Raw genomic sequence first — 15,280 nt, 5'->3', positions numbered from 1 at the left:
CTAGATGATGACATTAGGTAACAAGTGTAGGTTCTAGAAAAAGACATTAGGTAAAAAGTGTAATTTCTAGATTATGAAATTAGGTAAAAAGTGTAAGTTCTTAAAATGTGTAAGTTCTAGATTATGACATCAGGTAACAAGTTTAAGTTACAGATTATGACAATCGGTAAAAAGTCTAAGTTCTAGATAAAGACATTAGGTAAATAGTGTAAGTTTTAGATAAAGACATTAGGTAAAAAGTGTAAGTTATAGAAAAAGACATGGGGTAAAAAGTGTAAGTTCTAGATAAGTTCATAAGGTAAAATGTATAAGTTCTAGATTACGACATTAGGAACAAGTTTAAGTTCAAGATTATGATATTAGGTAAAAAGTGTACCTTCTAAAATATGACATTAGGTAAAAAGTGTAAGTTCTAGATTATGACATAAGGTAAACAGTGTAAGTTCTAGATTTTACATTAGGTAAACAGTGTAAGTTCTAGATTTTGACATTACGTAAAAAGTGTAAGTTCTAGATTTTGACATTAGGTAAAAAGTGTAAGTTCTAGATTATGACATTAGGTAAAAAGTGTAAGTTCTAGATTTTGACATTAGGTAAAAAGTGTAAGGTCTAGATATTAACATTAGGTAAACAGTGTAAGTTCTAGATTATGACATTAGGTAAACAGTGTAAGTACTAGATTTGGACATTAGGTAAAAAATGTAAGTTCTAGATTAAGACATAACGTAAAAAGTGTAAGTTTTAGATTATGACGTGAGGAAAAAAGTGTAAGTTCTTGATTATGACATTAGGTAAACAGTGTAAGTTCTAGATTATGACATTAGGTAAAAAGTGTCAGCTTTAGATTATGACATGAGGTAAAAAGTGTAAGTTCTAGATTATGACATTAGGTAAAAGTGTAAGTTCTAGATTATGACATTAGGTAAACAGTGTAAGTTCTAGATTATGACATAAGGTAAACAGTGTAAGTTCTAGATTATAACATTAGGTAAAAAGTGTAAGTTCTAGATTATGACATTAGGTAAAAAGTGTAAGTTCTAGATTATGACATTAGGAAAAAAGTGTAAGTTATAGATTATGACATGAGGTAAAAAGTGTAATTTCTAGATTTTGACATTAGGTATAAAGTGTAAGTTCTAGATTATGACATTAGGTAAAAAGTGTAACTTCTAGATTATGACATTAGTAAACAAGAGTAAGTTCTAAAAAATGACATTAGGTAAAAAGTGTAACTTCTATATTATTACATAAGGTAAAAGTGTAAGTTCTAGATTAATACATTAGGTAACAAGGGCAACTTGTAGATTATGACATTAGGTAAAAAGTGCAACTTCTTGATAATGATATTAGGTAAAAATGTAACTTCTAGATTATGACATTATGTGAAAAGTGTAAGTTCTGGATAAAGACATTAGAAAAAAGTGTAAGTTCTAGATTATGACATTCGGAAAAAAGTGTAAGTTCTAGATTATGACATTAGGTAAAAAGATTAAGTTCTAGATTATTACATTAGGTAAAAAGTGTAAGTTCTAGATTATGACATAAGGTAAAAAGTGTAAGTTCTAGATTATGACATTAGGTAAAAAGTGTAAGTTCTAGATTATGACATTAGGTAAAAAGTGTAAGTTTTAGATTATGACATTAGGTAAAACGTGTAAGTTCTTGATTATGACATAAGGTAAAAAGTGTAAGTTCTAGATAAAGACATTAGGTAAAAAGTGTAAGTTCTAGATAAAGACATTAGGTAAAAAGAGTAAGTTAAAGATTATGACATTAGATAAAAAGTGTAAGTTCTGGAATAAAGACATTACGTAAAAAGTGTAAGTTCTAGATTATGACATTAGGTAAAAAGAGTAAGTTCAAGATTATGACATTAGGTAAAAAGTGTAAGTTCTAGATGATGACATTAGGTAACAAGTGTAGGTTCTAGAAAAAGACATTAGGTAAAAAGTGTAATTTCTAGATTATGAAATTAGGTAAAAAGTGTAAGTTCTTAAAATGTGTAAGTTCTAGATTATGACATCAGGTAACAAGTTTAAGTTACAGATTATGACAATCGGTAAAAAGTCTAAGTTCTAGATAAAGACATTAGGTAAATAGTGTAAGTTTTAGATAAAGACATTAGGTAAAAAGTGTAAGTTATAGAAAAAGACATGGGGTAAAAAGTGTAAGTTCTAGATAAGTTCATTAGGTAAAATGTATAAGTTCTAGATTACGACATTAGGAACAAGTTTAAGTTCAAGATTATGATATTAGGTAAAAAGTGTACCTTCTAAAATATGACATTAGGTAAAAAGTGTAAGTTCTAGATTATGACATAAGGTAAACAGTTTAAGTTCTAGATTTTACATTAGGTAAACAGTGTAAGTTCTAGATTTTGACATTACGTAAAAAGTGTAAGTTCTAGATTATGACATTAGGTAAAAAGTGTAAGTTCTAGATTTTGACATTAGGTAAAAAGTGTAAGGTCTAGATATTAACATTAGGTAAACAGTGTAAGTTCTAGATTATGACATTAGGTAAACAGTGTAAGTACTAGATTTGGACATTAGGTAAAAAATGTAAGTTCTAGATTAAGACATAACGTAAAAAGTGTAAGTTTTAGATTATGACGTGAGGTAAAAAGTGTAAGTTCTTGATTATGACATTAGGTAAACAGTGTAAGTTCTAGATTATGACATTAGGTAAAAAGTGTCAGCTTTAGATTATGACATGAGGTAAAAAGTGTAAGTTCTAGATTATGACATTAGGTAAAAGTGTAAGTTCTAGATTATGACATTAGGTAAACAGTGTAAGTTCTAGATTATGACATAAGGTAAACAGTGTAAGTTCTAGATTATGACATTAGGTAAAAAGTGTAAGTTCTAGATTATGACATTAGGAAAAAAGTGTAAGTTCTAGATTATGACATGAGGTAAAAAGTGTAATTTCTAGATTTTGACATTAGGTATAAAGTGTAAGTTCTAGATTATGACATTAGGTAAAAAGTGTAACTTCTAGATTATGACATTAGTAAACAAGAGTAAGTTCTAAAAAATGACATTAGGTAAAAAGTGTAACTTCTATATAATTACATAAGGTAAAAGTGTAAGTTCTAGATTAATACATTAGGTAACAAGGGCAACTTGTAGATTATGACATTAGGTAAAAAGTGCAACTTCTTGATAATGATATTAGGTAAAAATGTAACTTCTAGATTATGACATTATGTGAAAAGTGTAAGTTCTGGATAAAGACATTAGAAAAAAGTGTAAGTTCTAGATTATGACATTCGGAAAAAAGTGTAAGTTCTAGATTATGACATTAGGTAAAAAGATTAAGTTCTAGATTATTACATTAGGTAAAAAGTGTAAGTTCTAGATTATGACATAAGGTAAAAAGTGTAAGTTCTAGATTATGACATTAGGTAAAAAGTGTAAGTTCTAGATTATGACATTAGGTAAAAAGTGTAAGTTTTAGATTATGACATTAGGTAAAACGTGTAAGTTCTTGATTATGACATAAGGTAAAAAGTGTAAGTTCTAGATAAAGACATTAGGTAAAAAGTGTAAGTTCTAGATAAAGACATTAGGTAAAAAGAGTAAGTTAAAGATTATGACATTAGATAAAAAGTGTAAGTTCTGGAATAAAGACATTACGTAAAAAGTGTAAGTTCTAGATTATGACATTAGGTAAAAAAAGTAAGTTCAAGATTATGACATTAGGTAAAAAGTGTAAGATCTGGAATAAAGACATTAGGTAAAAAGTGTAAGTTCTAGATTATGACATTAGGTAAAAAGTGTAAGTTCTAGATTATGACATTAGGTAAAAAGTGTAAGTTCTAGATGATGACATTAGGTAACAAGTGTAGGTTCTAGAAAAAGACATTAGGTAAAAAGTGTAATTTCTAGATTATGAAATTAGGTAAAAAGTGTAAGTTCTTAAAATGTGTAAGTTCTAGATTATGACATCAGGTAACAAGTTTAAGTTACAGATTATGACAATCGGTAAAAAGTCTAAGTTCTAGATAAAGACATTAGGTAAATAGTGTAAGTTTTAGATAAAGACATTAGGTAAAAAGTGTAAATTCTAGAAAAAGACATGGGGTAAAAAGTGTAAGTTCATGATAAGTACATTAGGTAAAATGTATAAGTTCTAGATTACGACATTAGGAACAAGTTGCAGTTCAAGATTATGATATTAGGTAAAAAGTGTACCTTCTAAAATATGACATTAGGTAAAAAGTGTAAGTTCTAGATTATGACATAAGGTAAACAGTGTAAGTTCTAGATTATGAAATTAGGTAAAAAGTGTAAGTTCTTAAAATGTGTAAGTTCTAGATTATGACATCAGGTAACAAGTTTAAGTTACAGATTATGACAATCGGTAAAAAGTCTAAGTTCTAGATAAAGACATTAGGTAAATAGTGTAAGTTTTAGATAAAGACATTAGGTAAAAAGTGTAAGTTATAGAAAAAGACATGGGGTAAAAAGTGTAAGTTCTAGATAAGTTCATAAGGTAAAATGTATAAGTTCTAGATTACGACATTAGGAACAAGTTTAAGTTCAAGATTATGATATTAGGTAAAAAGTGTACCTTCTAAAATATGACATTAGGTAAAAAGTGTAAGTTCTAGATTATAACATAAGGTAAACAGTGTAAGTTCTAGATTTTACATTAGGTAAACAGTGTAAGTTCTAGATTTTGACATTACGTAAAAAGTGTAAGTTCTAGATTATGACATTAGGTAAAAAGTGTAAGTTCTAGATTTTGACATTAGGTAAAAAGTGTAAGGTCTAGATATTAACATTAGGTAAACAGTGTAAGTTCTAGATTATGACATTAGGTAAACAGTGTAAGTACTAGATTTGGACATTAGGTAAAAAATGTAAGTTCTAGATTAAGACATAACGTAAAAAGTGTAAGTTTTAGATTATGACGTGAGGAAAAAAGTGTAAGTTCTTGATTATGACATTAGGTAAACAGTGTAAGTTCTAGATTATGACATTAGGTAAAAAGTGTCAGCTTTAGATTATGACATGAGGTAAAAAGTGTAAGTTCTAGATTATGACATTAGGTAAAAGTGTAAGTTCTAGATTATGACATTAGGTAAACAGTGTAAGTTCTAGATTATGACATAAGGTAAACAGTGTAAGTTCTAGATTATAACATTAGGTAAAAAGTGTAAGTTCTAGATTATGACATTAGGTAAAAAGTGTAAGTTCTAGATTATGACATTAGGAAAAAAGTGTAAGTTATAGATTATGACATGAGGTAAAAAGTGTAATTTCTAGATTTTGACATTAGGTATAAAGTGTAAGTTCTAGATTATGACATTAGGTAAAAAGTGTAACTTCTAGATTATGACATTAGTAAACAAGAGTAAGTTCTAAAAAATGACATTAGGTAAAAAGTGTAACTTCTATATTATTACATAAGGTAAAAGTGTAAGTTCTAGATTAATACATTAGGTAACAAGGGCAACTTGTAGATTATGACATTAGGTAAAAAGTGCAACTTCTTGATAATGATATTAGGTAAAAATGTAACTTCTAGATTATGACATTATGTGAAAAGTGTAAGTTCTGGATAAAGACATTAGAAAAAAGTGTAAGTTCTAGATTATGACATTCGGAAAAAAGTGTAAGTTCTAGATTATTACATTAGGTAAAAAGTGTAAGTTCTAGATTATGACATAAGGTAAAAAGTGTAAGTTCTAGATTATGACATTAGGTAAAAAGTGTAAGTTCTAGATTATGACATTAGGTAAAAAGTGTAAGTTTTAGATTATGACATTAGGTAAAACGTGTAAGTTCTTGATTATGACATAAGGTAAAAAGTGTAAGTTCTAGATAAAGACATTAGGTAAAAAGTGTAAGTTCTAGATAAAGACATTAGGTAAAAAGAGTAAGTTAAAGATTATGACATTAGATAAAAAGTGTAAGTTCTGGAATAAAGACATTACGTAAAAAGTGTAAGTTCTAGATTATGACATTAGGTAAAAAGAGTAAGTTCAAGATTATGACATTAGGTAAAAAGTGTAAGTTCTAGATGATGACATTAGGTAACAAGTGTAGGTTCTAGAAAAAGACATTAGGTAAAAAGTGTAATTTCTAGATTATGAAATTAGGTAAAAAGTGTAAGTTCTTAAAATGTGTAAGTTCTAGATTATGACATCAGGTAACAAGTTTAAGTTACAGATTATGACAATCGGTAAAAAGTCTAAGTTCTAGATAAAGACATTAGGTAAATAGTGTAAGTTTTAGATAAAGACATTAGGTAAAAAGTGTAAGTTATAGAAAAAGACATGGGGTAAAAAGTGTAAGTTCTAGATAAGTTCATTAGGTAAAATGTATAAGTTCTAGATTACGACATTAGGAACAAGTTTAAGTTCAAGATTATGATATTAGGTAAAAAGTGTACCTTCTAAAATATGACATTAGGTAAAAAGTGTAAGTTCTAGATTATGACATAAGGTAAACAGTTTAAGTTCTAGATTTTACATTAGGTAAACAGTGTAAGTTCTAGATTTTGACATTACGTAAAAAGTGTAAGTTCTAGATTATGACATTAGGTAAAAAGTGTAAGTTCTAGATTTTGACATTAGGTAAAAAGTGTAAGGTCTAGATATTAACATTAGGTAAACAGTGTAAGTTCTAGATTATGACATTAGGTAAACAGTGTAAGTACTAGATTTGGACATTAGGTAAAAAATGTAAGTTCTAGATTAAGACATAACGTAAAAAGTGTAAGTTTTAGATTATGACGTGAGGTAAAAAGTGTAAGTTCTTGATTATGACATTAGGTAAACAGTGTAAGTTCTAGATTATGACATTAGGTAAAAAGTGTCAGCTTTAGATTATGACATGAGGTAAAAAGTGTAAGTTCTAGATTATGACATTAGGTAAAAGTGTAAGTTCTAGATTATGACATTAGGTAAACAGTGTAAGTTCTAGATTATGACATAAGGTAAACAGTGTAAGTTCTAGATTATGACATTAGGTAAAAAGTGTAAGTTCTAGATTATGACATTAGGAAAAAAGTGTAAGTTCTAGATTATGACATGAGGTAAAAAGTGTAATTTCTAGATTTTGACATTAGGTATAAAGTGTAAGTTCTAGATTATGACATTAGGTAAAAAGTGTAACTTCTAGATTATGACATTAGTAAACAAGAGTAAGTTCTAAAAAATGACATTAGGTAAAAAGTGTAACTTCTATATTATTACATAAGGTAAAAGTGTAAGTTCTAGATTAATACATTAGGTAACAAGGGCAACTTGTAGATTATGACATTAGGTAAAAAGTGCAACTTCTTGATAATGATATTAGGTAAAAATGTAACTTCTAGATTATGACATTATGTGAAAAGTGTAAGTTCTGGATAAAGACATTAGAAAAAAGTGTAAGTTCTAGATTATGACATTCGGAAAAAAGTGTAAGTTCTAGATTATGACATTAGGTAAAAAGATTAAGTTCTAGATTATTACATTAGGTAAAAAGTGTAAGTTCTAGATTATGACATAAGGTAAAAAGTGTAAGTTCTAGATTATGACATTAGGTAAAAAGTGTAAGTTCTAGATTATGACATTAGGTAAAAAGTGTAAGTTTTAGATTATGACATTAGGTAAAACGTGTAAGTTCTTGATTATGACATAAGGTAAAAAGTGTAAGTTCTAGATAAAGACATTAGGTAAAAAGTGTAAGTTCTAGATAAAGACATTAGGTAAAAAGAGTAAGTTAAAGATTATGACATTAGATAAAAAGTGTAAGTTCTGGAATAAAGACATTACGTAAAAAGTGTAAGTTCTAGATTATGACATTAGGTAAAAAGAGTAAGTTCAAGATTATGACATTAGGTAAAAAGTGTAAGATCTGGAATAAAGACATTAGGTAAAAAGTGTAAGTTCTAGATTATGACATTAGGTAAAAAGTGTAAGTTCTAGATTATGACATTAGGTAAAAAGTGTAAGTTCTAGATGATGACATTAGGTAACAAGTGTAGGTTCTAGAAAAAGACATTAGGTAAAAAGTGTAATTTCTAGATTATGAAATTAGGTAAAAAGTGTAAGTTCTTAAAATGTGTAAGTTCTAGATTATGACATCAGGTAACAAGTTTAAGTTACAGATTATGACAATCGGTAAAAAGTCTAAGTTCTAGATAAAGACATTAGGTAAATAGTGTAAGTTTTAGATAAAGACATTAGGTAAAAAGTGTAAATTCTAGAAAAAGACATGGGGTAAAAAGTGTAAGTTCTAGATAAGTACATTAGGTAAAATGTATAAGTTCTAGATTACGACATTAGGAACAAGTTGCAGTTCAAGATTATGATATTAGGTAAAAAGTGTACCTTCTAAAATATGACATTAGGTAAAAAGTGTAAGTTCTAGATTATGACATAAGGTAAACAGTGTAAGTTCTAGATTTTACATTAGGTAAACAGTGTAAGTTCTAGATTTTGACATTACGTAAAAAGTGTAAGTTCTAGATTATGACATTAGGTAAAAAGTGTAAGTTCTAGATTATGACATTAGGTAAAAAGTGTAAGGTCTAGATATTAACATTAGGTAAACAGTGTAAGTTCTAGATTATGACATTAGGTAAAAAGTGTAAGTTCTAGATTATGACATTAGGTAAAAAGTGTAAGTTATAGATAATGACATGAGGTAAAAAGTGTCAGTTTTAGATTAGGACATGAGGTAAAAAGTGTAAGTTCTAGATAATGACATTAGGTAAACAGTGTAAGTACTAGATTTTGACATTAGGTAAAAAATGTAAGTTCTAGATTAAGACATAACGTAAAAAGTGTAAGTTTTAGATTATGACATTAGGTAAAAAGTGTAAGTTCTAGATTATGACATTAGGTAAACAGTGTAAGTTCTAGATTATGACATTAGGTAAAAAGTGTCAGTTTTAGATTATGACATGAGGTAAAAAGTGTAAGTTCTAGATTATGACATTAGGTAAAAGTGTAAGTTCTAGATTATGACATTAGGTAAACAGTGTAAGTTCTAGATTATGACATAAGGTAAACAGTGTAAGTTCTAGATTATGACATTAGGTAAAAAGTGTAAGTTCTAGATTATGACATTAGGTAAAAAGTGTAAGTTCTAGATTATGACATTAGGTAAAAAGTGTAAGTTCTAGATTATGACATGAGGTAAAAAGTGTAATTTCTAGATTTTGAAATTAGGTAAAAAGTGTAACTTCTAGATTATGACATTAGGTAAAAAGTGTAACTTCTAGATTATGACATTAGTAAACAAGTGTAAGTTCTAAAAAATGACATTAGGTAAAAAGTGTAACTTCTATATTATGACATTAGGTAAAAGTGTAAGTTCTAGATTACTACATTAGGTAACAAGTGCAACTTGTAGATTATGACATTAGGTAAAAAGTGCAACTTCTAGATAATGATATTAGGTAAAAATGTAACTTCTAGATTATGACATTATGTGAAAAGTGTAAGTTCTGGATAAAGACATTAGAAAAAAGTGTAAGTTCTAGATTATGACATTCGGAAAAAGTGTAAGTTCTAGATTATGACATTAGGTAAAAATCGTAACTTCTAGATTATGACATTAGGTATAAAGTGTAAGTTCTAGATTATGACATTAGGTAAAAATTGTAAGTTTTAGATTATGACATTAGGTATAAAGGTTAAGTTCTAGATAATGACATTAGGTCAACAGTGTAAGTTCTAGATTATGACATTAGGTAAAAAGTGTTAGTTTTGGATTACTACATTAGGTAAAAAGTGTAAGTTCTTGATTATTACATAAGGTAAAAAGTTTAAGTTCTAGATTATGACATTAGGTAAAATGTGTAAGTTCTAGATAAAGACATTTGACATGTAAGTTCTAGATTATGACATTAGGTAAAAAGTGTAAATTCTAGATTATGACATAAGGTAAACATTGTTAGTTTTGGATTACTACATTAGGAAAAAAGTGCCACTTCATGATTATGACATTAGGTAAAAAGTGTAGGTTTTAGATTATGACATTAGGTAAAAAGTGTAAGTTCTAGATTATGACATTAGGTAAAAAGTGTAATTTCTAGATTACGACATCAGGTACCAAGTGTAAGTTCAAGATAAAGACATTAGGTCAAAAATTGTACGTTCTACATTATGACATTAGGTAACAAGGGTAAGTTATAGATAATGAACTTAGGTAACAATTGTTAGTTCTAGAAAAAGACATAAGGTAAACAGTGTAAGTTCTAGATTATGACATTAGGTAAAAGTGTAAGTTCTAGATTATGACATTAGGTAAAAAGTGTAAGTTCTTAAAAAGTCTAAGTTCTAGATTATGACATTAGGTAACAAGTGTAAGTTCTAGATAAAGACATCAGGTAAAAAGTGTAAGTTCTTGATTATGACATTAGGTAAAAAGTGTAAGTTCTAGATTATGACATAAGGTAACAAGTCTAAGTTCTAGATTATGACATTAGGTAACAAGTGTAAGTTCTAGATAAAGACATTAGGAAAAAAGTGTAAGTTCTAGATTATGACATTAAGTATACAGTGTAAGTTTTACATTATGACATAAGTTAAAAAGTGTAAGTTCTAGATTATGACATTAGGTAAAAAGTGTAAGTTTTAGATTATGACATTAGGTAAAAAGTGTAAGTTCTAGATTATGACATTAGGTAAACCGTGTAAGTTTTTGATTATGACATTAGGTAAAAAGTGTAAGTTCTAGATTATGACATTAGGTAAAAAGTGTAAGTTCTAGATTATGACATTAGGTAAAAAGTGTAAGTTCTAGATTTTGACATTAGGTAAAAAGTGTAAGTGTCTAGATTATGACATTAGGTAAAAAGTGTAAGTTCTAGATTATGACATTAGGTAGAAAATGTAAGTTCTAGATTATGACATAAGGTAAAAAGTGTGAGTTCTAGATTATGACATAAGGTAAAAAGTGTAAGTTCTAGATTTTGACATTAGGTAAAAAGTGTAAGTTCTAGATTATGACATAAGGTAAAAAGTGTAAGTTCTCGATTTTGACATTAGGTAAACAGTGTAAGTTCTAGATTTTGACATTTGGTAAACAGTGTAAGTTCTAGATTATTACATTAGGTAAACAGTGTAAGTTTAAGATTATTGCATTAGGTAAAAAGTGTAAGTTCTAGATTTTGACATTAGGTAAACAGTGTAAGTTTTAGATTATGACATTAGGTAAAAAGTGTAAGTTCTAGATTTTGACATTTGGTAAACAGTGTAAGTTCTAGATTTTGACATTAGGTAAACAGTGTAAGTTCTAGATAATGACATTAGGTAAAAAGTTTACGCTGTGGATTATGACATTAGGTAAAAAGTGTAAGTTCTAGATTATTACATTAGGTAAACAGTGTAAGTTTTAGATTATGAAATAAGGAAAAAAGTGTAAGTTCTAGATTTTGACATTAGGTAAAAAGTGTAAGTTTTAGAGTTTGACATTAGGTAAAAAGTGTAAGTACTAGATTATGACATTAGGTAAACAGTGTAAGTTTTAGATTATGACATTAGGTAAAAAGTGTATGTTCTAGATTATGACATTTGGTAAAAAGTGTAAGTTTTAGATTATGACATAAGGTAAAAAGTGTAAGTTCTAGATTTTGACATTAGGTAAACAGTGTAAGTTGTAGATTATGACATAAGGTAAAAAGTGTAAGTTCTAGATTTTGACATTAGGTTAAAAGTGTAAGTTTTAGATTATGACATTAAATAAAAAGTGTAAGTTCTAGATTATTACATTAGGTAAACAGTGTAAGTTCTAGATTATGACATTAGGTAAAAAGTGTAAGTTCTAGATTATGACATTAGGTAAAAAGTGTAAGTTCTAGATTATGACATAAGGTAAAAAGTTTAAGTTCTAGATTTTGACATTAGGTAAACAGTGTAAGTTCTAGATTATGACATAAGGTTAAAAGTGTAAGTTCTAGATTTTGACAGTAGGTAAAAAGTGTAAGTTCTAGATTTTGACATTAGATAAACAGTGTAAGTTTTAGATTGTGACATTAGGTAAACAGTGTAAGTTCTAGATTATGACATTAGGTAAAAAGTGTAAGTTCTAGATTATGACATTGGGAAACAAGTGTAAGTTCTAGATTTTGACATTAGGTAAAAAGTGTAAGTTCTAGATTTTGACATTAGGCAAAAAGTGTAACTTCTAGATTATGACATTAGGTAAAAGTGTAAGTTCTAGATTACTACATTAGGTAACAAGTGCAACTTGTAGATTATGACATTAGGTAAAAAGTGCAACTTCTAGATAATGATATTAGGTAAAAAGTGTTACTTCGAGATTATGACATTAGGTGAAAAGTGTAAGTTCTAGATTATGACATTAGGTAAAAAGTGTAACTTCTAGATTATGACATTAGGTAAAAAGTGCAAGTTTTAGATTATGACATTAGTTAAAAAGTGTAAGTTCAAAGTTTACTAAATTCTTTCTTTTTCTTGGTGGGAGCCGTGATTGCTTCCTTTGCTCTTAATTAACAATTGTTACTTTCGAGTTTTCCACTGTTTTTCTTATGTGTTGCATTATCTACACATTACTTTTTTTTATCGATTACTTTAATTGACATATTGTAATTTGTCAAAATCCAGTTTTATAAACTTTGAATACGAAATTAAATAGATCATTGATGATTTAGTCACTGTCATATTTACATATTTTGAAAGCATTAAAGACACAATATTAATCACTATTAATCAATCTATAAAAACTTTACATTTTCATTCGTTACATTTTACCTAATCATATACATACATTGATAATTTGAGATGAGCTAAAAACCGTTGGTTCAAAGATTCTTCCTTTTCAATCATTTCTTCTTTGTGACATCAGTCACAAGATTTGATGTTGATTTTGCAAATTAAACGTAGAATCTGATAGGGACGCTTAGGTCAAAAGCAACTTCGAGCTGGGGATTAAAGACAAATGTATTTTTTTTTCCTATCTTCATGTGTTTGTCTTATTTAGTAATTTTCTAGGAATCTTAATCTAGATATTTTATTTCATCTATTTTGCTGCATATGCATAGAAAAGATATGCACATCTGCATTGTTGTGACACAGCTGTTGTAAAAATATCATCTATTGAAAAGAATAAGTAATAAAATACTTGTCATCAAAAAAGCAATGGGCAGCTGACATCACCCACTGGTCGGCAATTAGTGACCCTCCACACCACGTTTCTCTGTACACAGGAAGTATTCCAAATATTTTCTTAATTACAACTTTGGACTTGAGGGATACAAGCCAAGGCCATTGTCCTTTCTTGATAATTTCTCCTCCAATAAGACCAAGAGCAATCGGAGGATGATGGTTTGTATCATTCTCGACTGAAGAAAAAAACAGAAAATTTTATGAAAAAGTTAAAAAACAGAAAATTGTAACGTTTTTATATGCATCCACTAGCCATAAACATCTGCATATATACAACAACAGGTATGTGCCTGTCTATGTCCAAGCATATACAGGAGATTTGGAGCAAAGTACATTTTTATGTAGCAGTACAACGTAAGGCGTCTTCCATACACAATATATGAACTCTTCTGAACGGTATAAATATACTGAGAGGTAACCGCTCTAGGTATGTATCTTGTAGTATGGTAGTCAAACTTTTGACCTCGACAACCAGCTGAAGAGAAACTAGGCCATTTTAGTGACCTTTTAACAGACTGATGCAAATGTGCTGGGTAACCTTTTGATATCTACCTTCCTAGGAGTTGCCTCATGGCTTTCTGGCGGAGCAAGTTGTCTGAGGCACTTTCTATGCAGAATGCTGACTTATTTTTGCAGGGCCAGAGTGCTCCTACTTTAGGACCACTGACTCATTCATCCTGTCTTTTGATCTTGTGTCATATCCCCTCGCACAAGCAAAGAGCTAATATATATTGGTGCAAAGTATTACAACTCATTCTCTATGTATTCTGTCTTGTTGTAAATGCAAATACCTAAACTATATCCGTGTCCAAGTCTTTCTTAGTAATTCTTTTGAGCCACAACAACGTGGTGATGAGAAACTCAAATTCATAAAGGGGAAACCTACAACACAAAACTCTGGCAACAAAGAACTCGAATAAAGAAAAGGAATACCTACAACAGAGCATTATCAACCTGAGAACAAAAAAGCAAAAGAATAAACTAACACTAGTATTTACACACCGAAATTAACAATGGAGTGACATACTCAACTAACTAGATAGTCTTTCAACTTGTACTACAAAAATGCCTCATATAAGGCCTTCAACATATGGTGTAAAATAAACAAAAAATTACTTTTGTCGGATACCGAAGAAAAAAAAGGTTATCAAAACTGGGTTTGGAAAACATTTTCATTTAAAACTAAGAGGATAAATCTGTAAGATTTTCACTAATTAAATTTTTCTCTAAGAATAGTCCATTATATTGCATTAAACTTTAATTACTAATATTACAGTGGCTATTCGGGAAAAAGGGCTGTTTTCAAGTAAGTAAATTTTGTTCTTGAAAAAAAATTACAAGATGGATGAATTCAAAGTCGTAATTGTTCAAATGATGAAAATTCAAATAGAGCAACCAAACCTACTACAATCAGAACTGCAAAAACAACAGATCCAAATGGTATAACCACTTTTCAAAAGTCTACACAATAAACCACCCCTTGGCAGCAGCACACTGTTTTCACAAAGTATGGAGACTTTTACCTACGTTACCAATGTAGACAAAACGTTTGACACTTCTTTAGACAGTATGCAAACCTTTTCAACCTCAATTCTGAAGATTGGCTACTTTTATGAAAGTTAAGAATTGCAGAACAGATTCTTAGGCCTATATCCTACATAAAAAACATGCAGAAACTGTGAAGTTACTATCAGAATATTTCAGCCTCAATACATCATTGTTTCACAAAAAGTAAAAATGTTTTAATTTGGCTAAGCAAGACAATAAAGATTATTTAACACTGTAACGAATTTAGACTAGCAGAATTAGCGGCAGATGATTTTAAATGCTTCATTTACATTCACGGCAAGTGTCAGTAAAGAATGCCAAAATTAGACACTAGTACTAACGATGATAACTTGCATAGAGTCGCCAAAGGTTTGCAAACGTGAGAAGCGATTCTAAAAACATAGAGAAATCGGGCGTAGCATATACCAGGAAAGTAAAGTCTAAATTAAAAAATTACTCCCTTAAAAAAGAGAAAAAATACATTTTCAGGATGAATAAAAAAAATTAGTTTCTGTAAAAGAGAGAAAAAAAATGACTACCCACACCTTGAATTGAAAGCTATGCTTAATGTTTGACAGTTAAATTGTAAAATCGTGT

General features: G+C 28.8%; 1 protein-coding gene across 1 annotated transcript in view; it reads right to left on the bottom strand.

The window, feature by feature from the left end:
• LOC145277836 (tryptase-like) overlaps positions 1-15,280 on the bottom strand; it is a 458,673-nt gene that overhangs the window by 345,975 nt on the left and 97,418 nt on the right. The window contains exon 2 of the mRNA XM_080129761.1: positions 13,092-13,397. Coding sequence (XP_079985887.1) covers positions 13,092-13,123 — 32 coding nt within the window. The 5' untranslated portion in view covers positions 13,124-13,397. The remainder of the gene's footprint in view (positions 1-13,091; positions 13,398-15,280) is intronic.

The sequence above is a fragment of the Euprymna scolopes genome, chromosome 6 (assembly GCF_053919585.1).
Source record: "Euprymna scolopes isolate OS-2025 chromosome 6, ASM5391958v1, whole genome shotgun sequence".
In the NCBI taxonomy this organism is placed as follows: Eukaryota; Metazoa; Mollusca; class Cephalopoda; order Sepiida; family Sepiolidae; genus Euprymna; species Euprymna scolopes.
Note: the sequence above shows the minus strand (reverse complement) of the source record. Positions and strands in the feature narration are given on the sequence as shown.